Here is a 21778-nt window from a genome sequence, read left to right as displayed (position 1 = left end):
AACTCTTTACTCTAATCCATAAGGTATATTCATGCTGGTTCTAAAGATTTAAAAACAAAACAAAACAAAACAAAACAAAAAAACTTAGTGTCTATTTCACCTGATTTCTAATATCCATCTGAGAACTCACAGGATCACAGATTTAGAGTAGAGAGGAACTTTTGTTATTGTTTAAATCTTTGTGACTTTATTTGGGTTTTCTTGGCAAAGATACTGGAGTATTTTGTCATTTCCTTCTTCAGTTCCTTTTACAGATGAAGAAACTCAAGCAAACAGAGTTGGGAAATGACTTGCCAAGGGTCACAGAGCTAGTAAATGTCAAAGTCATATTTGAAATCAGGTCTTTCTGACTTGACCTAACCCTCTATCCACTTTGCAATCCCATTCAATCCTTTATTTAAGATTATATGTTGTCCTTTTTTCTAGAAGAGAACCATGACATCAGGGAGGTGATGTCATGACATGCAAGCGAATTGGATTTAAGTGAGGGAGGGCTGGGCAAGATCACCTGCCTTACTTTCCCTCCAAGGCCATCTGGGTCTGGGGGCTATATCTATGTCTATACATAGACATTCCAAAGAGGTCGATTTGCCTAAAGCTGTAGTGGAACTGAGATAAAACCCAGAATAAAAGCCAAGAATTTGAATTACAGAGTCAGTAACTTGATTTTTTTTTTCTATTCCTTTGTCCTACTTATAGCACCATTACATTTACAAACCAGAGAAGATTTTAAAGTTGATTACAGCTGTACTCCTCATTGCCCATTAGAAAGCTGGCATTGCAGTATAAATATGTATAATTGATATTTATATAACAATTTACATTACTTATTTCATTTGTTCTTCACAATAATCCTGTGAAGTAGGTGTTGTATCAATACCACTTCATGTTTAAGGACTTGGGCACAGAATGATTTGCCCATGGTCACACAGCTACTAAGCATCAGAAGCAAAATTCCAATCCAAGTTTCTTCAGACTTTGTATTTAAGAAAGATGTAGAGTAAAATTAGAACTGGGCAAGCGGAAGTCAGTGAACTATGAGAGATTGAAATAAAAAATAGATTATAAAGAAAAAAAAATAGAATATCATGTGAAGCATTTTATAAAATATAACAGACCTAAAGAACAGATCAAGAAGAGAAAATATAAGAATAAGTGAACTACCTGAAAGCTGTGACCAAAAAAAAAACAAAAACAAAAACAAAAAACATTGACACAATAATGCAAGAAATAATCCAAGAAAATTTTCCTGGAGTGATAGAACATATGGGTAAGTAGAAATAGAAAAAAAAAATCTACTGATAATCACCATAGAGAGATCCTTTGTGGAAAACACAGGAATATTATTGCAAAAGTTCAAACATATCAAACAGAAAATTTTGCAAGAAACAAGGAAAAAAAAACAATTCAAATATGCTGTAGGTACAATTAGAATTGTATAGGACTTAGAAGCCATAATAAAAGACTGTAGGTCACTAGAATCATATCTACTGGCAATCAAAAGAATTAGGCCTTCCATCAAAAATATCATAACCAGCAAAATTATTTAGAATACTGAATGAGAAAAAAAAAAAAAAACATTCAACAGACTTGCAGATTTTTAGGACTTTTCTATCAACCAAACCTGAATTCAATAGAAAAGTGAACAAATAAGACCCAATATCAAAGATCATTTTCAAGGAAAGTAACATGGAGAAATTGCTTATATTTTTAAAATGGAAATGTATACCATGTGCTTAAAATTAACATCAACAATAGGATAGCTCAAAAGAAAGGGATTAAGGTAAAAATAGTAATTATATTATACAAAGGAAGTCTAGAAAAAGAATAGACACAGAGGCATTAGAGGGGGAAGGAGGGTTTGTAATTCTGAAAACCTACTCAGGCCATGATTGGGTTTAATAGGCAGCACTACAAAAATACATTGAAGGGTATAACACCCTCAAAATTTATAAAATAAGGTGGAAGGTATAGGTGATATGGGAAAGCAAAGGATGTGGGAAAAAGACAAGGGAGGGATCCATGAATGGGGGGAGGTTAAGTAATATCAAAGCAAATTAAAGAGTAGAATTAAAGCAAAAAGTTAGCATTGGAAAGACATGTATGTGTAGGTGTATGTGGGGAGGTTTTATCTATCTATCTATCTATCTATGCATACATAACTATATCCTTGCTTAATTAACTGCTTGGGGAAGGTGGGGGAGATAAAAGGGAGAAAAAGGAATAAAGTAAAAAAAAAAAAAAAAAAAGATGTGCAGCTGAGAACAAAAGAATAACCTATAAGGAAGTAAAGAAAAAATAGACACTCATAATATAAGTTGTTCTACTACTATATAATCCTTTCTCAAATTGGTAATTTATTATTATATATTTCGAATCCTCCCTGATATTCTGCTGAACACATTCTATTTTGTCTTGTATTCTCTTTCTGGTTTTTTTTTTTTTTAATAAAAGAAAAAATAAAGAAAACATTTTAAAAAGAGTAAGAGGCAGCTAAGTCACATAATGGATAGAGCATTGACCCTGGCATTAGTTGTCCATGGCAGAAGAAAAAGGTGAAGGAGGAGGAAGAAGAGGAAGAGGAGGAGGAGAAGGAGAAAGAGGAGGAAGAGGAGGAGCAGAAGGAAGAAGAGAAGAAAAAGGAGGAGGAGGAGGATATTTAAACAAGCTTTTGAGATACGATTAGTATCTCTTTAGACAGGTCTGGGACCTGATCTGCTAGGCATTCTATCCGACACCTCTTTGATCCCCACCTTTGACTTCCTGGCACTTTGTCTCCTTGATCCTTTCTCCCTCTTGAATTTTGCCTTTTTGCCTGGGAAACTCCCAGGCTATATTTCCCCTATAAAAAGATCTGCTTAGGATGAATATCTTTGCTAAGTTCTTGTCAGGACCAAACTCACTATGAGATTCTCTCTTTCTCTTCTTCATAGAGCCTTCCTTCTAATGGCATCTTGTTCTAGATAATTCTGGTTAGTCTAATTATATGCTCTTCCATTTCTACTTCATATTTACCATTCCTGGTGTCTATTGTATCCTTTCATTTTGTCTGTAACCTGTTCTTCAATAAATCTATCTTTTGCCAAAGAGAATGGGTATTGTGAATTTGTCACATATTTATTTCAAACTAGGAGTTGCTACCCCAACCTCGTCACCACCATGTGAGTTTGCTGATGCAAATATTATTCTCAGTTTACAGAGCAGGAAACAGTCTTGGGGCCGTTAAGATTCACAGCTGACAAACCATGGAGGTTGGTCTGAATGTCCTCTGGGTTGATACTCAAGAGAGATTTCTGCTACAGCAGGCTTGGTCTCAAGGGAGTGACAACTATATTTTTCCTGTGGTTCTTCATAATTCCACAGATGAGATATATAAAAATATTTTTCTCTACAAATATAACAGGGTTATGAAGCTGCAAAAAAAAAATTACAAAGGATTTGTTCAGTGTGAGAAAATCTTTTCCCTTTCCTCCCATCTCTTCTCTCTTCCTCTCCTCTCCTTTCCTTTCTTATATTCTCTTTTCTCTCCTCTCTTCCTCTTCCCTTCCCCTTCTTTTTCTTCTCTTCCCTTCCTTTCCCTTCCTTCCCTTTCCTTCTTCTTTCTTTTTTGGGAGTATGTCTCTCTATCTCACCTAGAGACTCTACCCCATTGCTGATCATCTGGGAAGCACTGACTTTCTGTTTTGAATCTAGACTGGTTTGCACCCTTTTTAATCAGCATGGTGGCTCACTACATTGGTACCAAACTTAGTGACTTTAATTCTACTTTAGCTCAGAATTTCTAATCTCAAACAATCCATTAGCCACTAAATCCCCAGGAGCAGGGACTACAAACATGTTCCACCACAACCTGCAAGAAATACTTTTCCCATTGGTAAGTTCTTTTTGCCTTTTAAACCTGTCAACAGAGTAAGATGGAGGCCAAGTTTCTGAAGCTGTAAACCCATTTCTCCCATTTTCAATTCTTCATTCTCTACTAATGGAAAAGTTGCTGTTGAGTATCTTAAAGTGAGAAGCTGAATAAGGAGCAGAAAGATTAATTCAAAATCCAGAGATGAGTGCCCTCTTGCCATCTTGTTAAGGCTGGGAAACAGACTTGGCCAACCTGGAAAACCGACACCTTTGCTTCACACCTCGTTCACTGGTGTTTACAAAAGGAAAATGGAGGAAATTAAGTCTCCTGACAGCATCCTTCTCCTTGCCAGCAATAAGCAGGCCTGGAGCAATCAAGATGATTGCTTCTCCAATGGGTCCCTTAGGTCTCCTTTAGAGGAAGCAGTTCTAATGATTTTATGAAGATTTCCATAAGCACACTCAGGGCACAAATACATGATATTCAAAAGAAAAGATAGAATTAAGCATGTCCTAAGATTTTGGTAAGTTCTTGCAAAATTATTATTATTTCTAAAACAAAGAGACAGTCTGGGCCTTTGCCTACGGCAATCTGGTTTAAGAGGAAAAGCCAATTAGATATTGCAACAGAAATGTAGGGCTGGAGAAGGCCAGGCCTGACCGGGCCCAGTCTGATAGTTCAGGTCCAAGATTGGGAAGGAATTAGTGTAAGCTCACTGTGAATATAAATTGTTTATTTTTGTTTGTGCTTGGATACCTTTTTTTTTTTTCCATAGTGCCTAACATAAAGTAGGTGCTTAGTCGATACTTTAATTTATTTTTGAAAAAGAAATCAGGATGAAATTCTAGTTCTAGACAGTTTTCAGAAAGAGGTTTACTTAACCTCTAGTTAAAGAAAGGAAGGGATGACCTTAGTGCCTTGTTCTAGGTCACCAAGAGGGTTCCTTAAGTGCTTAAGTTTTAGTCAATTGAGGTTTTTGTTTTGTTTTGTTTTGTTTTTTGCTAAGGCAATGGGGGTTAAGTGACTTCTTTAGGGTCACAGAGATAGTGTCAAGTTTCTGAAGCTACATTTGACCTCAGGTCCTCCGGCTCCAGGACCAGTGCTCTGTCCACTGCCTCACCTGGCTGCCCTCAACTGAGTCTTAAGGACAGTGTCCGCTTCTTTTAAAGAAAATGACTGACCCTCTGTGGGGAGCCCAAGGAGTAAGGGCAAAGCGGAGCAGAGCTGGCCCACCTTCTCTAGTGCTGCCAGCCTTCCCGGGTGTTTGTGGAAGCTCCAGGTGAACTGGATAGCCCTGGAGCTACCTGTGAGAGACAGGATCATGACTGCTGCCCACAGCTAGTTAGTGGGGCAATGGAAGACCTCCTGTTGAGAGGGAAGGAGCAAGATTGGGGGGTTGGGGGGAGATCCTGAGATGGTCTTTTTGTGTGAGATATGGTTCAACAGAAACAAACAGCCCAAAATGTGCTGATTTAGTCATGTTTTTGCCAAGCAAGCTTGTGTTCTCCTGTGTCTCTGTCTGTGTCTGTCTCTCTTCCTCTCCCTCTTTTCTCTTTCTGTCTTTGTCTCTTTGTTTCTCTTCCCTTTTTCTTTTTCCTCTATCTTTGTCCCTGTCTCTTTCTGTCTTTGTCTCTCTCCTTTTTCTGTGTTTTTGTCTGTCCTCTCTGTTTTTCTTTCTTTGGTTTTTTTCTCTGTCTCTCTTCCCTTTTTCTCTTTCTCCTGTTTCTGTCTATGTCTTTGTCTATCTGTTTCTTTGTCTCTCTTCCCTCTTTTTATCTTTCCTCTGTCTCTCTGTCTCTATCCTTATCTGTTTTTGTCTCTCCTTTTTCTATCTCTGCTTTTGTTTATCTCCCTTTTTTCTCTGTTTCTCCCCATCTTTCTGAGTGTCTGTGTCTCTCTCAGTGTCTGTCTCTCTCAGTGTCTGTCTGTCTGTCTCTGTCTCTCTCTCTCTTTCTCTCTCTCACATACATACATACACACGTTACCTTTGAGGGAAAAGAAGCCTGAGTGGAGGGTAGCAGGCAGTTCAGCAAAGAAGCCCAGCAGTAGACAGCAGCAGTCATTCTATTAGAGGAGCATAGAAGAAAAATGACGAGGAGAAAGAAAAGAAAGAGAAGTAAATGAAACTTAGTAAAGAGGTAGCCTAGTTCGCATCTTCTCCCCTCCCTTGACCACAGAAGGATATAGAAAATAAAAAACTTGAAATCATCCCCCCTATTTTTTTTTTAATGACTCAGAAGAAATGATTCATCCTCACTGATGATTGTGGGCTTTGGAAATTGAAGCATTTGTCATAACTTTTAAATATAAGTATGTATTAAAGTACCATTAATCATATTCCAACAATGTTCATGTGATTGGTGTAATACCAAATGGTGACAAGCACCAAAAATTGGGGTTCAGTCGTGTGAAGAATTCGTAATGGCCATTCTCTTTGGCAAAAAGCAGGTTTATTTAGGGAATGATGAAATAGAGTTGAGAGAGCACAGAAAGGGATTTTAATAATTAATTATGGAAAGGGTCAGTTCCCTAGTGGAACTTGCCATTTGCCAGGAGAAAAGTAACACCACAGGAGTTTGGGGGCAAGCAAGCCCTTAGCTGGCAGGCTAAACTCTGAAAGGGACTCAGCACCCCCAAAAAGTTAGCTATTTATAAAGTGGAGAAGTGGGGTCAGGAGAACCAGAAAGCATGATGGAGTTAGGAGAAAGCACATGGCACAGGGGAAGTGGAGATCTCATGAGGCAGAGTGCCTTGGCAGACTGATAGGAGGGCAATGAGTATGGCACGGCCATAAGTAGATTTTGTAAGAAAAATTTATCTTCAGGCACATGACTGGGATTTCTTACAGGACATGACAAGGTGAGGCTGCCCAAGACTCCTACAGGGGGTGAGTCTTAGGGTCTGATATAACTTGGATTTCTGACTGAATGACCTCCTCAGAGGGTGGGACCATGGAGCTAAACTGATCTCTATCAGTGGCTTCTCCCTGCTTGCCTCAGTGACCAATTCTTCAGTTTCTCTCTGCCCAACACACCCACTATTCAGGACCTCATCAATGTCCAAGTACCTTATAAGCAGGGAGGACACATTATATCCATTACATCACATTTTCTGTCTTGCTGCTTTACATTAAGGCATCAGCCTGGTGAATACCAGGTTGACCAAGAATATTTCCTACTTTATTTAAAATTCCTCTTGCCAACTCATTATTTATGTTTTCTGACTTGTGCTTTCAATAAGAGTAAGATTTTTAAAAATCCATTCTAAAAAAGAATGTTTCAAATAGATTTAAAATTCATCATATTATTTATTGTTGTTTTTATGTACATAGTAGAACACATACCCACATCTATATATAATTTGTATTTTGTACATACAAACATTCTCTCTGGTGAAATTTTTCTGCATGTTGCTGCCTATATTGCTTAAGAATTAGTAAGCAAATAAAACCTTCTCTCAAGAGGGAGTTTTCTAATATACCACCACCTCACTTTTCTAGAGATAATGAGAATTTACATGTAAGTGAATGCTTCTGATATTTAAGTTTACCCTTTAATGATAAACTTTATTTTTCTATTTTCTGACTTAACCACTTTAATTGAAATCTTTCTCCCATTAAAATTGAGACTACTGAACACAGATTTGGAGAGAATTCAGTTCACCTGTGTTTTTTTGTAGGTGGAGAGATAGACAAATGGGGAGAGAGAGAGAGAGAGAGAGAGAGAGAGAGAGAGAGAGAGAGAGAGAGAGAGAGAGAGAGAGAGAGAGAGAGAGAGAGAGAGAGAGAGAGAGAGAGAGAGAGAGAGAGAGAGAGAGAGAGAGAGAGAGAGAGAGAGAGAGAGAGAGAGAGAGAGAGAGAGAGAGAGAGAGAGAGAGAGAGAGAGAGAGAGAGAGAGAGAGAGAGAGAGAGAGAGAGAGAGAGAGAGAGAGAGAGAGAGTCCTATATTCCTCATACATACAAATGAGAGATTAAGAGATTTATCTATTGACTACAAATATTGCTTCCCTTGTCTGAGTACTCACTTCTCAGTCTCTTATAGTCTGGGTTCTTAACCCACTTGTCAACTGATATTGCTCTCTCCAGGATTAGCAATAATCTCTTTAATCTCATATCTGGTAAATGTGGGGGCCTCTTCTCCATCTTCATCCTCCTGACCTTCTTTAGCTTTCCCCTGCCTCCCTCATTGAATAATCTCTTTTCCTTTGGCTTTCATGTCTTTGTTTTTTCCTGGATCTCCTATGATTCTGATTGTTTCTTCTTAGCTTTAGTTTTAAATTCATTATTCATCATAGGAATGATGAGTGGAGTCAAAAGGCAGTTAATTGGTACCCCTTTCTAAAAGTAATGATAGTTTTGATCTATTTTTAAAAATGCATTTTATTGTTTTCTTTTGGTTTTGCACCCTCACAATTTCTCCCAAAGAAATATCCCATCAAACATTGGGGGGGGGGGGAAAGAGGGAAAAAAATTAGTAAAACCAATATAATCAGTATAATAAAAAAAATGTGTGAAAATATGTGCCATATTCCATGCAGTGCCCCCTCTTTCACCACCAACCCCAATAAAGAAATGGAATGGGAATCTCTACTCATATTTCTCTATGGAGTTATGCTTGTTCTTTGCAATTTTGCAACATTTACTTTTGAATATTTTGTGATGGTGATTCTTTCCATTTGCATTGTGGTAGTCAGATATAGTTTTCTTGATTCTGTTTATTTCACTTTATCATTCATGTAAAGTCTTTTCTATATTCATCATATTCATAGTTTAGCACAAAAATAGTTCATTACATTCATATACCATATCTTGATTAGTTAGCCATTCCTAAACAGATATCCATTTTGTTTCTAGTTCTTTGAAACTATAAAAATGCTATTATAAATATTTTGGTAGATATAGAAGTTTATTTTGGTGAATGTAAGGGCTCTCTTCCTATTAGTGACCTTCATAGGGGGATATGTTCCTAGCAAAATCTCTGGATCAAAAGGAAAGGATATTTTCGTTATTTTATTTGCATAATTCCAAAGTACTTTTCAGAATGGTGGAAATAATTCACACCTCCACCAACAATGTACTAATATGTTTATCTTCCCCAAAGCCTTTAATCAATGACTGTTTTCATTTTTTTCTAGTTTTGCTAGTTTGTTAAGAAGCAAAACCTGAAGGTGGTTTTGATATACATTTCTTTTATTAGTGATTTGATAGTTAATAACTTGTAATTCTTTTGAGAACTGTTTGTTCATATCATTTTAACCATATATCTATTAGGTAATGGCTTTTGGTGTTATGTATACATGTGTGTTCATGCATGGACAGATAATATGTATATTTGTAAATAAGATGACAGATTATGTATGTATATATTCATAGATATAGGTATAGATATAGATATGGATACAGATATTGTTTTGGATATAAAATTCTCATCTGAGAAATTTGATACAAAGATTTCCCCATTCAACCATTCATTTTTTTTAACCCAGATTCATTAATTTTCTTTTTAGAAGTTTTTCAATTTTATATAATTAAATTATGAATTTATCTTTTGTAATGGCCTCTATATCTTGTTTGCTTAATAATATACATCTATCTTATACCCATATCTGTGAAAGATATATGATCTGCTTCTATTTTAAAAATGTTATGGTATGCTATTTAATATTAAGATCACATTATTATTTTTAATTTGCTATGGCATATGACATAAGATGTTGATCTAAACTTAATTTCTGCCAGACTGCTTCCTAGTCATTCCAGCAGATTTTATTAAATGGGGGTTCTTTCTAAAGTAATTTATGTTTTGGTATTTACAAACGATGATTGTTGAATCCTATTATTTCTTGTTCTCCCTTGTCTTGTATGTTTCAATGATCTACTTCTCTCTTTTTTAACCAATACCAAATGGTTTTCATGGCTGTAGCTTTATATTACAGTTTGCAGTCTGGAAGACTTTATCACTCTTCATTCCTACCTTTTCCCTATTATTTTCTCCTAGTATTATAGCTCTTTTATTTCTCCAATGAAATTTTTTTTTATTTTTTTCATCAAATTCTATAAAGTATACTTTTGATAGTTTGTTATAAAATTGAAACTATAATTAATTTTTGTAGTATTTTCATTTTTGTCTGATACAGCCAGTCTATAAGCACTGAATATTGTTTCAGTTTGTTTAAATTGTTATTTATTTAATGAGCACCTTGTAATTGAAACTATAGCTGTTTTTTAGTTGTGTTTGATTTTTCATGATCCCATTTGGAGTTTTCTTGGCAAAACTACTGGACTAGTTTGCCATGTTCTTCTCCAATTCATTTTATTTATGAGGAACTGATGCAAACAGGGTGTGATTTGCTCAGTGTTATACAGAAGAAGAATCTTCTTAATTTCATGCCCAGTGGTATATCAATTCCCCAAATATTTTGTACATTTTGTAGTTTTTTTAAAACACAAGTTCCCTTTCAGTGATCATTTCTTGGATTTTATTGTTATTTTATAGCAATGCATTATAGCAATGATTTTTGTGAGTTTACTTTGTAGCCTGCAATTTTGCTGAAGCTATTAATTTTTTTCAATTAGTATCTGTAAGAACACAAAATTTATAGGTGGACCCGACTTTCTTGTCAGTTATACCAATTATAAGAGGACTGATCTATTCTGCCCTGATATGCCAATTGTAGGGATCAAGACCTTCTGAGATAATACTCAATTACTGAAGGAAGACCCATGACAGCTTGTGTGTGTGTGTGTGTGTGTGTGTGTGTGTATTTCTGTGTTAGGCCGAGTCAGATATTATATAGAAACAGAACAAAGAAGGCACATGAACACAGGGTCATTTGTAATTTTCTCATGGGATAGTTGGAGTTTCTTTTGCTGTTTACTGTAATTTATATTTTTCTGTGAAGCTCAAGGTCACAGTCCCAGGCTATGGCTACCATGGTAATATCTTTGCTAATTCAATGGGATTTTCTAACCAAATTATCATATAATCAGCAATAAAAATATTTTATTTCACATATTTATGCTTTAATATCTTTCTTTTATTTTATTGCAAGTGCTTAGCCTTCCCAGAATTGTATTAAGTAATAGTATGGAGAGCAGACATACTTGCTTTACTCTTATTTTTCTTGGGAAAGCTTCTAATGTAACTACATTGCATAGGATGTTTGCTTTTGTTTTAGATTTTTTTTAATGATATAAAAAATGGAAAGCATAAATTAGTACTAAATTTGTTAAGGGCTTTTTTCACATCTATTGAGATAATTATGGATTTAGGATATGATTATCTATGTTTTCCTAATGCTGAACCACCCATGATTCTTTGGTATTAATCCAACTTAGTCATAGTGAATGATTTCTTGGAATAATTACTATATTCTGATTGACATGATTTTATTAAATATTGTTAATTAGATTCTTTAATTATATTGATCTATAATTCTTCATTTTTGTTTTATCTTTCACATATTTAGGTTTTAGGATGATATTAGCCTTGTAAAAAGTAGTGTCATAGAGTTTCTTTTTCAATTTTTGGGGATAATTTGTATAGTAATTGATTGTTCTTTAAAAGATTAATGGGATTCCGTAGTGAGTTTATTAGGACAAGAATTATATTCTTTTGACAATTCTTTTACAATTAATTCAACTTTCTTTTTGAAACTATTATTTAAATTTACTTTTCTGTAATTTGGAAGTATTTTATATCTTTGAAGGTAATCCTCTCTTTCTTTTGTATTTTCAGTTTTGCTAGTATACAACTATGCATAGTAACTTCTGAATTTATTTCTCCTGTTTTTTTGTGGTTTCAATTTATTTGACTTTTTGTCTCATTTTTGAAAACTGGGGTGGCTATTTTTTTCAATGTTGTTAATCTTTTTAAAAAACTGACTTTTAGTTTTCTTGATCATTTCTAGTCTTCCTAGTTTCCAATTAATCTATTTTCCTCTAATTTTCTTCTCTTTCTGCTTATTTTTCATCTGTTTATTTATTGGGTTTATTTTAAAAATGCACCTTTAGTTCATTAGCCCTCTCTTTTTCTATTTGTTTAATGTTTGTTTTTAGGGATATAATTTTCCCTGAGAATTGCTTTACTGGCTCCCAGAAATTTTGGTATGTTGTTTGATCATTTTCTTTCACATAATTCTAAATTGTTTGTGTGATTTATTCTTTGTGCTACTCTTTATTTATTATTTTATTGTTGTCTCCCTTTAGGTCTATCTCCTTGATTTTTTTCATTGAATTATGAACTGCACAGGTTCATTTTTAGGTTTTTTGTTTTTGCAATATCATGTGTGTTAATAAATGGTCAATTTTTGTAAAAGTTCCATGTGGTGCTGAGAAATATGTAAATTCGTTCATAATTCCCACTTTGAAGATTTCATATTTTAATTTTTCCAACAATTAGTTCAATCCTGTAGTTTATCTTTTGTTTAACTTCCTGTAGTTATTACTGGTTCAGTCATTCGGTCATCTCCAAGTTTTTGTGATCCTGTGGGCCATAGCACACCAATATTGTCTATGGGGTTTTCTTGGTAAAGATATTGAAGTTTTGCCATTTCCTTCTCTGGTAGATTAAGGCAAAGAGAAGTTAAATAACTTGCCAAGGGGCACATAGCTACTAAGTGTCTGAGACTGGATTTGAATTGATATTTTCCTGACTCCTGGCCTAGAACTCTATCCAGTGAGCTATCTACCTTTCCTACATCTATCTTCCTGTTAGGATTCTCCAAAACAGGAAAAAGGAAATTAAATTCTCCTAATATTATTTTATTATTGTATATGTCTTCATATAATTCATTAGTTTTTGCTATATTAATTTAGATGCAAAGGCACTTGGAATATATACGTTTAATACTGATATTAGTTTGTTGTTCAATGTTTCTTTCAGTATAATAGTTTCCTTGCTTATCTTTTTAATTTTTGTATGATAGCATGATTGTAACTCATACTTTTTTTTTATTCCTTTAATAAATGGTAAATTTTGTTCTAACCCCTCATTTTTATTGCAATTATGCTTTTATTTTTTAGATGGTTTTTAAAAGCAACACCTTACAAGGTTTTATTTTCTCATACAACATGCCATTCTCATTTTATTCAACTGTTTAATTTATTCTCACTTAAAGTTGAGTTATCTTTATGTTTTTCCTTTTGTCTCTTATTTTCCGAATGAGAACTGGGGTATGGGATGGTTCCTCTTTCTTTATAAAGATAGTACTTGGCTTCTGCCTTATATAATTTTAACTTGTGCCCCTAGATTCTATTCTCCTCACCTTCAAACCTAGTCTCCCCTTTTCTACAGTTTTAGAGTTTTATTACTACATTTTTCATTCTTCCTATTATCTAGTTCCCTAATTCTTCCTCTCTTTTTTTCCTCTCAGTTAAGATAAAATCTCCCTTTTTCTCCTGCCTTTAACATCTTTTTTCAACTTTTTTTTCAAATTTTCTACACTTTTTTCTAAAAAAGATTACTTTCTCTTATTATCATTATCTATCCTTTCTGTCTATTCTAAACTTTTATTTTTTAAAATTCTTACTATTTGTTTATTTCTTCTTTAATTTCTCTGCTCCTCGAACTAGAGATCATTATTGATCACAAAATAGAAGATTTTGATTACATCAAACTAAAAAGTTTCTGTACAAATAATACTAATGCAAACAAGATTAGAAGGGAAGTAACAAATTGGGAAAATATTTTTAAAAACAAAGGTTCTGACAAAGGTCTCATTTCCAAAATATATAGAGAACTGACCCTAATTTATAAGAAACCGAACCATTCTCCAATTGATAAATGGTCAAAGGATATGAACAGACAATTCTCAGAGGAAGAAATTGAAACTATATCCACTCACATGAAAGAGTGTTCCAAATCACTACTGATCAGAGAAATGCAAATTAAGACAACTCTGAGATACCACTACACACCTGTCAGATTGGCTAAGATGACAGGAACAAATAATGATGAATGTTGGAGGGGATGTGGGGAAACTGGGACACTGATACATTGCTGGTGGAGTTGTGAAAGAATCCAGCCATTCTGGAGAGCAATTTGGAACTATGCCCAAGAAGTTATCAAACTGTGCATACCCTTTGACCCAGCAGCGCTACTACTGGGATTATATCCCAAAGAAATACTAAAGAGTGGAAAGGGACCTGTATGTGCCAAAATGTGGCAGCTCTTTTTGTTGTAGCTAGAAACTGGAAGATGAATGGATGTCCATCAGTTGGAGAATGGTTGGGTAAATTGTGGTATATGAAGGTTATGGAATATTATTGCTCTGTAAGAAATGACCAGCAGGAGGAATACAGAGAGGCCTGGAGAGACTTAAATCAACTGATGCTGAGTGAAATGAGCAGAACCAGAAGATCACTGTACACTTCAACAACAATACTGTATGAGGATGTATTCTGATGGAAGTGGAAATCTTCAACATAAAGAAGATCCAACTCACTTCCAATTGATCAATGATGGACAGAGGTAGCTACACCCAGAGAAGAAACACTAGGAAGTGAATGTAAATTGTTAGCACTAATATCTGTCTGCCCAGGTTGCATGTACCTTCGGATTCTAATGTTTATTGTGCAACAAGAAAATGATATTCACACACATGTATTGTACCTAGACTATATTGTAACACATGTAAAATGTATGGGATTGCCTGTCATCGGGGGGAGGGAATAGAGGGAGGGGGGGATAATTTGGAAAAATGAATACAAGGGATAATATTATAAAAATATATATATAATTTCTCTGCTCCTCATAGAAGTAAAAGTTTCAGAAAACCTATTTTACTTCTGCTTCTGCTTCTAAACTTCTGTTTCTTGTTTATTTCTTTGCCCCTCCTTTTGTTTGTGTATGTATGTGTATTTATCTTAGAAATATTAATTCCTATAGGACATAGAAATGATTTACATATTTTTTCATGGTAGAAATTTTCCTTGTGATCCAAAAGGAGAAATATCATATATATACCCATATACACAAATGGAAGAGATGTAAATTTGTTTATAGCTATTGATGGAATTTGATTTTCCTGATTTGCACATTTGTTACAAAAATAATTTTTCTGTTTAAGGGGTTAGGAGAGAGAAAATTTATTTTTATTATTTTACTATATCTGTTATTTTATTAAATAGAGAGGTGAGAGAGATGTATAACATTGCATGTGCATTCTTTTGAGGTCACTGTATTGTTAGTTTTACTTAACTTTTGATTACAAAAGATTTCTCATAAAGTGAGAATAATCTGTAAATATTTGTAAAATAAAAAGAAAACATCAATAAAAATTTTAAAAAGAGAGTAGGTCTTCTGTCTCTCCTAACACTTCTTCCTCTATCTCCTTCCGATCTGTGTATCCAGCCCCAATTTTCCTGAATTCTGGTACTAGATTTCCTAGTTACTTCAAGTATCTTCCTGCTCTTGTAAGATGTCAAGAGACTGTTAACTAAAACATCATGACATTTGTGCATGAATACCCATTCCCTTTCAGATGTATTCCCAATACACTGAAATTCCAAGCCAATTATTCCTTGGCTCCATCTCCTCCCACTGCTCTCCATCTCCCTCCTCCTCAAGGAAAATACACATACTGGACAAATCTCTTAAAAATGAAGCCATGTTTATAGCTCTTAGAGACTATAAAATGCACATGTTTAGGTATCTTTATAAATCTGAAACAGCCAAATTGATATGGGGCAGAAAAGGGTCAAATTTTTTGGGTTGATTTTTTTTTTTCCTTTGGTTTTCGAGTATGTTGGAGGTTTTGAGTTTGTTGTTTGTTATTTTTAAACTTTGAGTTGAAACTCAGTTCACCAGAGCATTTAACTTGGAATCCAGTGCTTAGAGAAGCACTGTACGTACCTGGAAATAAGAATATATCATGGAGAGGTTGACATAACCCCAGGGAAAACAATGCAAAATAGGCGATTGTAGGAAGGCATTTAAACAATTCAAATTTTACAATGAGTTTCTTCCAAGGCTGACATTTTGAACTTGGAGGTAATGAGCTGCGCTGTGTAGGTTTTTTTGATAATTGTTTTTTAAGAGAACAAAAGAAGGTCTGGAAATCCAACTTTTTTACTTTCCCTTTTGATTAGAGTACCTGAATGCTTCTGTAATGAGCTGTGTTAGTACATGAAGGGAAAACATGTGGGAGAGAATCATGTCAGCAAAGCTTTAGGGAAAAACAGTCATTGGTAGGATTGACTCTTCTAATAAAGAAACAAGCAAAACAGACTAAAAATGCTGAACACAGTATAAAAATCACATTCCAAAATGAAGTCTCTGATAAGTTTGTTAGTTTTAAACTATCTACTCCACCTCTCCTCCTCCTTCTCACCCTCAATATGTTGATTTTATAGAAGATATGGAAGAAAAAGTCATGGATGAATTGGCAAAGGATGCAGCCAGATTTCCTACTGAGTCCTTCTCTTATTCCTCTGTGTTCTTGGTGCTGCCATCTAGAGAAAAAGAGGAAACAGGAGTTGTGACCTCAAAGAGTGATTTATTACCTAAAGCTCGGTCCTGAATCTCAGCTTCCTTTTCAGCAAGTCATGATGCTTTCTTCCAAGGATGTGCAGGTGAGTTTGCCCCTCCTTGAGGGCAGCTGCCTGGATGTGACTCTGAAAGGAAGGCTGGGATGTGTGTGTGTGTGTGTGTGTGTGTGTGTGTGTGTGTGTGTGTGTATTGGGTGGTCATACAGCTATTAAGAGTCAAGTGTCTGAAACCAGATTTGAACTAAGGTCCTTGTGACTCCAAGGCCATTGCTCTAACCACTGCACCATCAAGCAGTCCGTTTTTATATATTTTCAACACCTGTGATACTACTACCTAGTTGTAAGGAGTGGAGAAAAGGTTGGTAGTGTCTTCCCTCCCTCCTTCCCTCTCTTCCTGCCTCCCTCCCTTCCTTCCTTCAACCCTATGAAGTAGTCAAGTATGTCCATATGGCTATTATAAGGATAAAAAAAAAATATATATATATATATATATATATATATGCAAAGCATTTTGTAAACTCCGAAGTTTCATATAAATGTTGGCTATTATAATTTCCAAAATACTGAAGAGTATACTGCAAGGAAGGAAGGAAAGAAGGGAGGGAAAGAAACAAACACTATTCACATGCTTACAATCCCCCAGTAAATCAATCAATAAACATTTATTAAGTATATAGTTCTAGTTGTTCTTTAGTCATTTTCAGTCATGTTTGACTCTTCATGATCCTTTTTGGGGTTTTCTTAAGTAGTTTGCCATTTCATTCTGTAGGTCATTGTACCCGATGAAGAAACTAAGGCAACTTGGCATAAATGTCTTGCATAGGGTTACACAGTTAGTGTCAGGGACCAGATTTGAACTAGGGAAGATGAGTCTTCCTGATTCCAAACTTAGCACTATATCCATTGTGCCGTCTAACTTTCCTTATATTCTCTTTCTTGGCTCCTTTCTCTCTGCCTAAAAAAAAAAAGACATGGTACCTCCTAAAAATGTCATCCAGTGCTGTTTCAAAAATAAAAAAAAAGACCTTAGTCCCCCGTTTCTATTATCTCACCACCCTACAAAGTTGACTTCTATCTCTATTCACTACTCAGAGGACCGAAGTCACCACTGACTGCTTCAATGCCAGAACCAGCAGCTTTCTCTAGTTCTTCATTTCCATGAACTTTTCTGTTACAATTCAGACCGTTCAGTCCTTGATTCTTCCCTCTGCATGCATCATGCTAGTTTGTTCTGGTTCTCCTCATTTCTCAGGTCACCCGTTATTGGGGTGCCAGCTCAGCAGCTAGGTGGTATGATGGAGAGAGCACTGAGCTCAAATCTGGATTTAAACTAGTTGTGAGACTCAGAGTAAGTAATTCAACCTGCCTACATCAGTTCCCTCAACTGTAGGATGGAGATAATAGAATATACTTCACAGGACTACAGTGAGGATCAAATGAGATAGTATTTGTAAAATGCATCGCACAGTGCCTGGCACATAGTAGCTATTAAATAAATACTTGTTCCCTTCCCTTCTTTTATGTTTCCTAAGTATAGGGATTCCTTGAGGCCCTGCCCTGAGCCTTCTACTTTTGTTAAATTTCTTCTCTTAACAATCTCATCTACCAAAGATTTGGTTTATCTTCTCTAAGGAGGTGATCTTCCATATCTCTAACTCCAGCCATGAATGGCCCTCTAAACTCCCATTGAACATTTGCAACCATTCCCTACAGATCACTGAATAGTGTCAGCACCTGGGATATCTTTCCCTCTGAATCTCTCCCCTCTTCTCCTCTTCTCTCCCAAATACATCTCCAAGTGAACCTGTTCCTTCTAATTTCCTTATGTCTATTGAATGCACCATCACAGTCACACAGCTATGAACATTTGGGAATCTTTTATAATCCTTCCCTCTTGTTGTCACCCCCAAATCCAATCAATTCCCAAATCCATCCAACTCCAGTTCTATTTTATTCTACATTCAACTGTTCTCAAACTCAAACAACTCAAAATTCTCTATTCACATCTCACAAGTCCCTTTACAATCTGGCTCCAACCTATCTTTTCAAATAGTTTATAATCTTCCTTTTCATAAGCGTAACTTTTCAAAGCCCAAGTTGTAAGCCCAGGAGCATTACAACACAGTCAGTTCACCAATCTGCAAAAACTTCCCTTCATCTTCAGTTGTGAAACAGAAAAGATAAGGCTTGTACAACTTATTTCACAGGACTGTTATAAGGAGAGTTTGTAAAGCCCTATATCACTGTGTATTGTTAGACCAGATAGCCTTACTCTAAATCTACAGTTCCACCATCACTTGATTCTATTTCTCTAAGAATGATTGACAAACAACGTAGCCTAAGTAGACAGATGGCCAACTTGAAAGACAAAGAAATCTGGATTCAAGCTCTGCCTGTACTATGTGGTTGTGTGACTTCCCAATGCTTCTGACAGCTTTCTAGCACTGTAAGTTGAGTCCAGCTTAAATTTTCCCATGGGGAATTAATTCCATGGGTCTGGATCCTCCCAAAAAAAGTGACTGAGATTTTAAAAGAGCAAAACTTTGATAAGGGAAGCAAGAATTCTCAATAAAAAAATATTTTAGAACTGGTCTGTTTCTAAGATCCTAATAACTTAGCCTGGGAAGATAAAGGAGAAAACAGGAAAAAAAAAAAAAAAAAAAAAAAAAAACAGGTTTAGAAACTCTCATCCATGTGTGTAAAAACAAAGAATTATATGGAAATTGCTCAGGGAATAAAACACAAAGATATGAGTATGGATGATTGAGCACTAACAGCTAAGGGGATCAAGAAAGGCTTTCCATAGCAAAATCTAAAAAAAAATTAGGGATTCTTAATGGCAAAAAGTGTGATAGGTAGGGTGTTGGAAGCATGGTAGACAGTCTGTGAGAAGACATGGAGAGAGAAAAATCTTGAAGGTTGAGTTCAGGAAACTAGATTCAGCCAATATGGCTAGAACACAGCTTATGACGGGGAGTAATAATACATATTAAGGTACGCTGATTCCATACTGTGAATGATCTTAAATGCTCAGATTAAGGAATCTGTTTTTTCCTGGAGGAAATTAGGAGCCATTAATTTCTTGGTCAAGGTAATGTCATGATTAGATCTTTGCTTTAGGAAAATTATTTTGGCAGGTATGTGGATTAAGGATTGAAGAAAAAAAGACTAGAAGCTGGAAGCCCAATTAGGAGGCAATTGTGATGTTTTGATGAGAGGGGATAAGGTCCTGAACCAAGTAAACAAGAATGGTGGCTGTTTGTGAAGAGAAAAGGATGAATGCAAATAATTTTGTAGAGGTAGAATCAGCAACCAATGGATGGATTGAAAAGAAAGAAAAAAATTGAAGATGAATCCAAGGGTGACTAGATGGATGGTGGAACCCTCAGCACAAAAAGGAAAGCGTGGAAGACAGATGGTTTTAAGAGAGAAAATAAGAATTGTTTTAGATTGTTGCGTTTGGTTCCTAAGTGTAGGTGTGTAGATGCTCAATAGAGATGATCATTGGACTAATAAGAATAGAAGGGGAGGGAGAAAAAGGGAGGAAAAGAGGGAGAGGGAAAGAGAAAGGGAGGGAACCAGAGGGACATAGGGAGGCAGATAGAAGGAAGGAGAGAGACAAGGAGGGAGGCAGATAGAAAAAAGGAGAGAGGGAAGGAAAGAGGAAGAGAGGGAGAGAGTTTCAGGCACAAAAATGAGTGGAAAATTCAGGCTTAGTATCAAAGGACCTAGGTTAAAATTTTAGTATTGCAGCTTATTACATGTGACTCTGGGCAAATTCCTTGAGCCTCAATTTCCTCATCTGTAAAATGTGGAGCTGAATTCAATGACCAATGAGGTTCCTTCAAGCTTAAAATCTATAATCTTATGACTTTGAATTCAATGCTCTTCTGCCACAGATTCTCTAGATCTTAATCAAATTCAAATCCTTTATTTTATAAATAAGGAATTTGAAGTCCTAAGACCTTAGGTCTTATATAATTATTGACCTTCATCCAAGGTCAATAATTAATCATTAGATCTAAGATTTGACTTCTGAGTGTAAATCCAGTGCTTTCCATTGTACTGTACTATCCTGTCCTATCTTCTTGTGTTATAGGCCTCTATCTATGTTGAAAATGAAAGGGGATATCAATACCAAAAAGGGTGAAAAGTTAGGGCCAAGTTAGAGGAATAGCCTGGACCAAAAGTCAAAGCAAGGACAAAGAGGGGCACAAATCCTGGATAAGAGGGAGAAAGCAAAGCAGATGGTGAAAGATTTAAGCAGTTGGGAGGTCTGCAGGAATGAAAGCAGAAATCCAGCAGGAGTGAGAACAGATCCAGGTTACCTATAGCCAGGCTATCATGGGACAGAGGCAGACTTTTGTCTTAGATACTGACACTTCTTGAGAAGAAGGTACTGCCAGAATTTGGCTCTTTTAGAACTTATGGCTGGCAGGAAAGAAATGATTAGCGTATATGGGACAGAAAATCAGAATGGACAAAACCCAGAAATCAGTGAAGTTTATATAATCTCTTTCCCCACATGGGTTGCTCTGAAAAAAAAAAGTTTAATTATGTATGTAAACATACATGTACACATATGTGAACACATACACATATATGTATCTGTAAACATACATGAATAAATACATGTGTGTATACACACATGCCCATTTATAGACCTGTAAGTAGAGAATGATTAGGTGAATCTGGTTGTTATCCGATCAACTGTTAAATAGTGGATCATGAATGAAAATTCTATACCCTCTAATTATAATACAATAAACATTTATAAAGCACCTACTGTGTGCTAAGCACTATGCCAAACACTGTGACTACAAATAAGAAAAAGATAATTATTTTTACTATCTAGCAAAAATCTAGCTATTATGTTCCTAGACCCAGCATGGTGTATATTGCAAGAAATCTTAACATATGGTCCAAGAAGTCGTTTCAGGGGGCCTATGAACTGGGATGGAGGATATACATACATACCTACATACATGTATATCTATATGTAGGATATGTATGGTTTATATATGTGTGGGTATTATGTATGGACATTTACTAACCTTTAACTAAAATCTCACATTTCTTTTAATTATTTAAAAATATTATTCTGCAAATACTAGGCATTGTCAGGCTGCCAAAGGGGTCCAGAATACACACATAGGTATATACTTATACACATCCATGCACACAAATCACATATCTGCCATATATACATATCACATATATATATTTACTAATCTCTAAAACTTCACATTTCCTTTAATTATTTAAAAATATTCTGAGAATAATAATATGTTTTTCCAGAGTGCTAAAGGGGCCCAGGACACACAAAAACATTAAAAAAAAAAAAAAAAAAAAAAACAAAACCTGACAGAGAGATAGCTGGTCTTGGAATCAGAAAGACCTGAATCCAAGTGTTACCTCTGAGAAAGAAGAATAATAAT

The 21778-nt window shown here is 35.4% G+C and overlaps 1 protein-coding gene across 3 annotated transcripts in view; it reads right to left on the bottom strand.

Moving 5' to 3' along the window:
* Window positions 1-1188: 1188 nt before the first annotated feature.
* Window positions 1189-21778, bottom strand: part of RNASEH2B (ribonuclease H2 subunit B) — a 168577-nt gene continuing 147987 nt past the window's right edge. The window contains exons 10-12 of one of the 3 annotated variants that reach the window (XR_012488452.1): window positions 16184-16304; window positions 5839-5917; window positions 2274-3413 (exon numbers count right to left, since the gene is read on the bottom strand). Coding sequence is in view for 1 of the 3 variants with exons in the window: in XM_074304777.1 (XP_074160878.1) it covers window positions 16260-16304 (45 nt within the window). In the remaining 2 variants the exon portion in view is untranslated. Of the gene's footprint in view, window positions 5918-14504; window positions 16305-21778 lie in introns of those variants that run through there. The other 2 variants (XR_012488451.1, XM_074304777.1) reach the window with 2 other exon arrangements.

The sequence above is a fragment of the Sminthopsis crassicaudata genome, chromosome 3, assembly GCF_048593235.1.
Source record: "Sminthopsis crassicaudata isolate SCR6 chromosome 3, ASM4859323v1, whole genome shotgun sequence".
In the NCBI taxonomy this organism is placed as follows: domain Eukaryota; kingdom Metazoa; phylum Chordata; class Mammalia; order Dasyuromorphia; family Dasyuridae; genus Sminthopsis; species Sminthopsis crassicaudata.
This window is presented reverse-complemented; position numbering and strand designations above follow the sequence as displayed.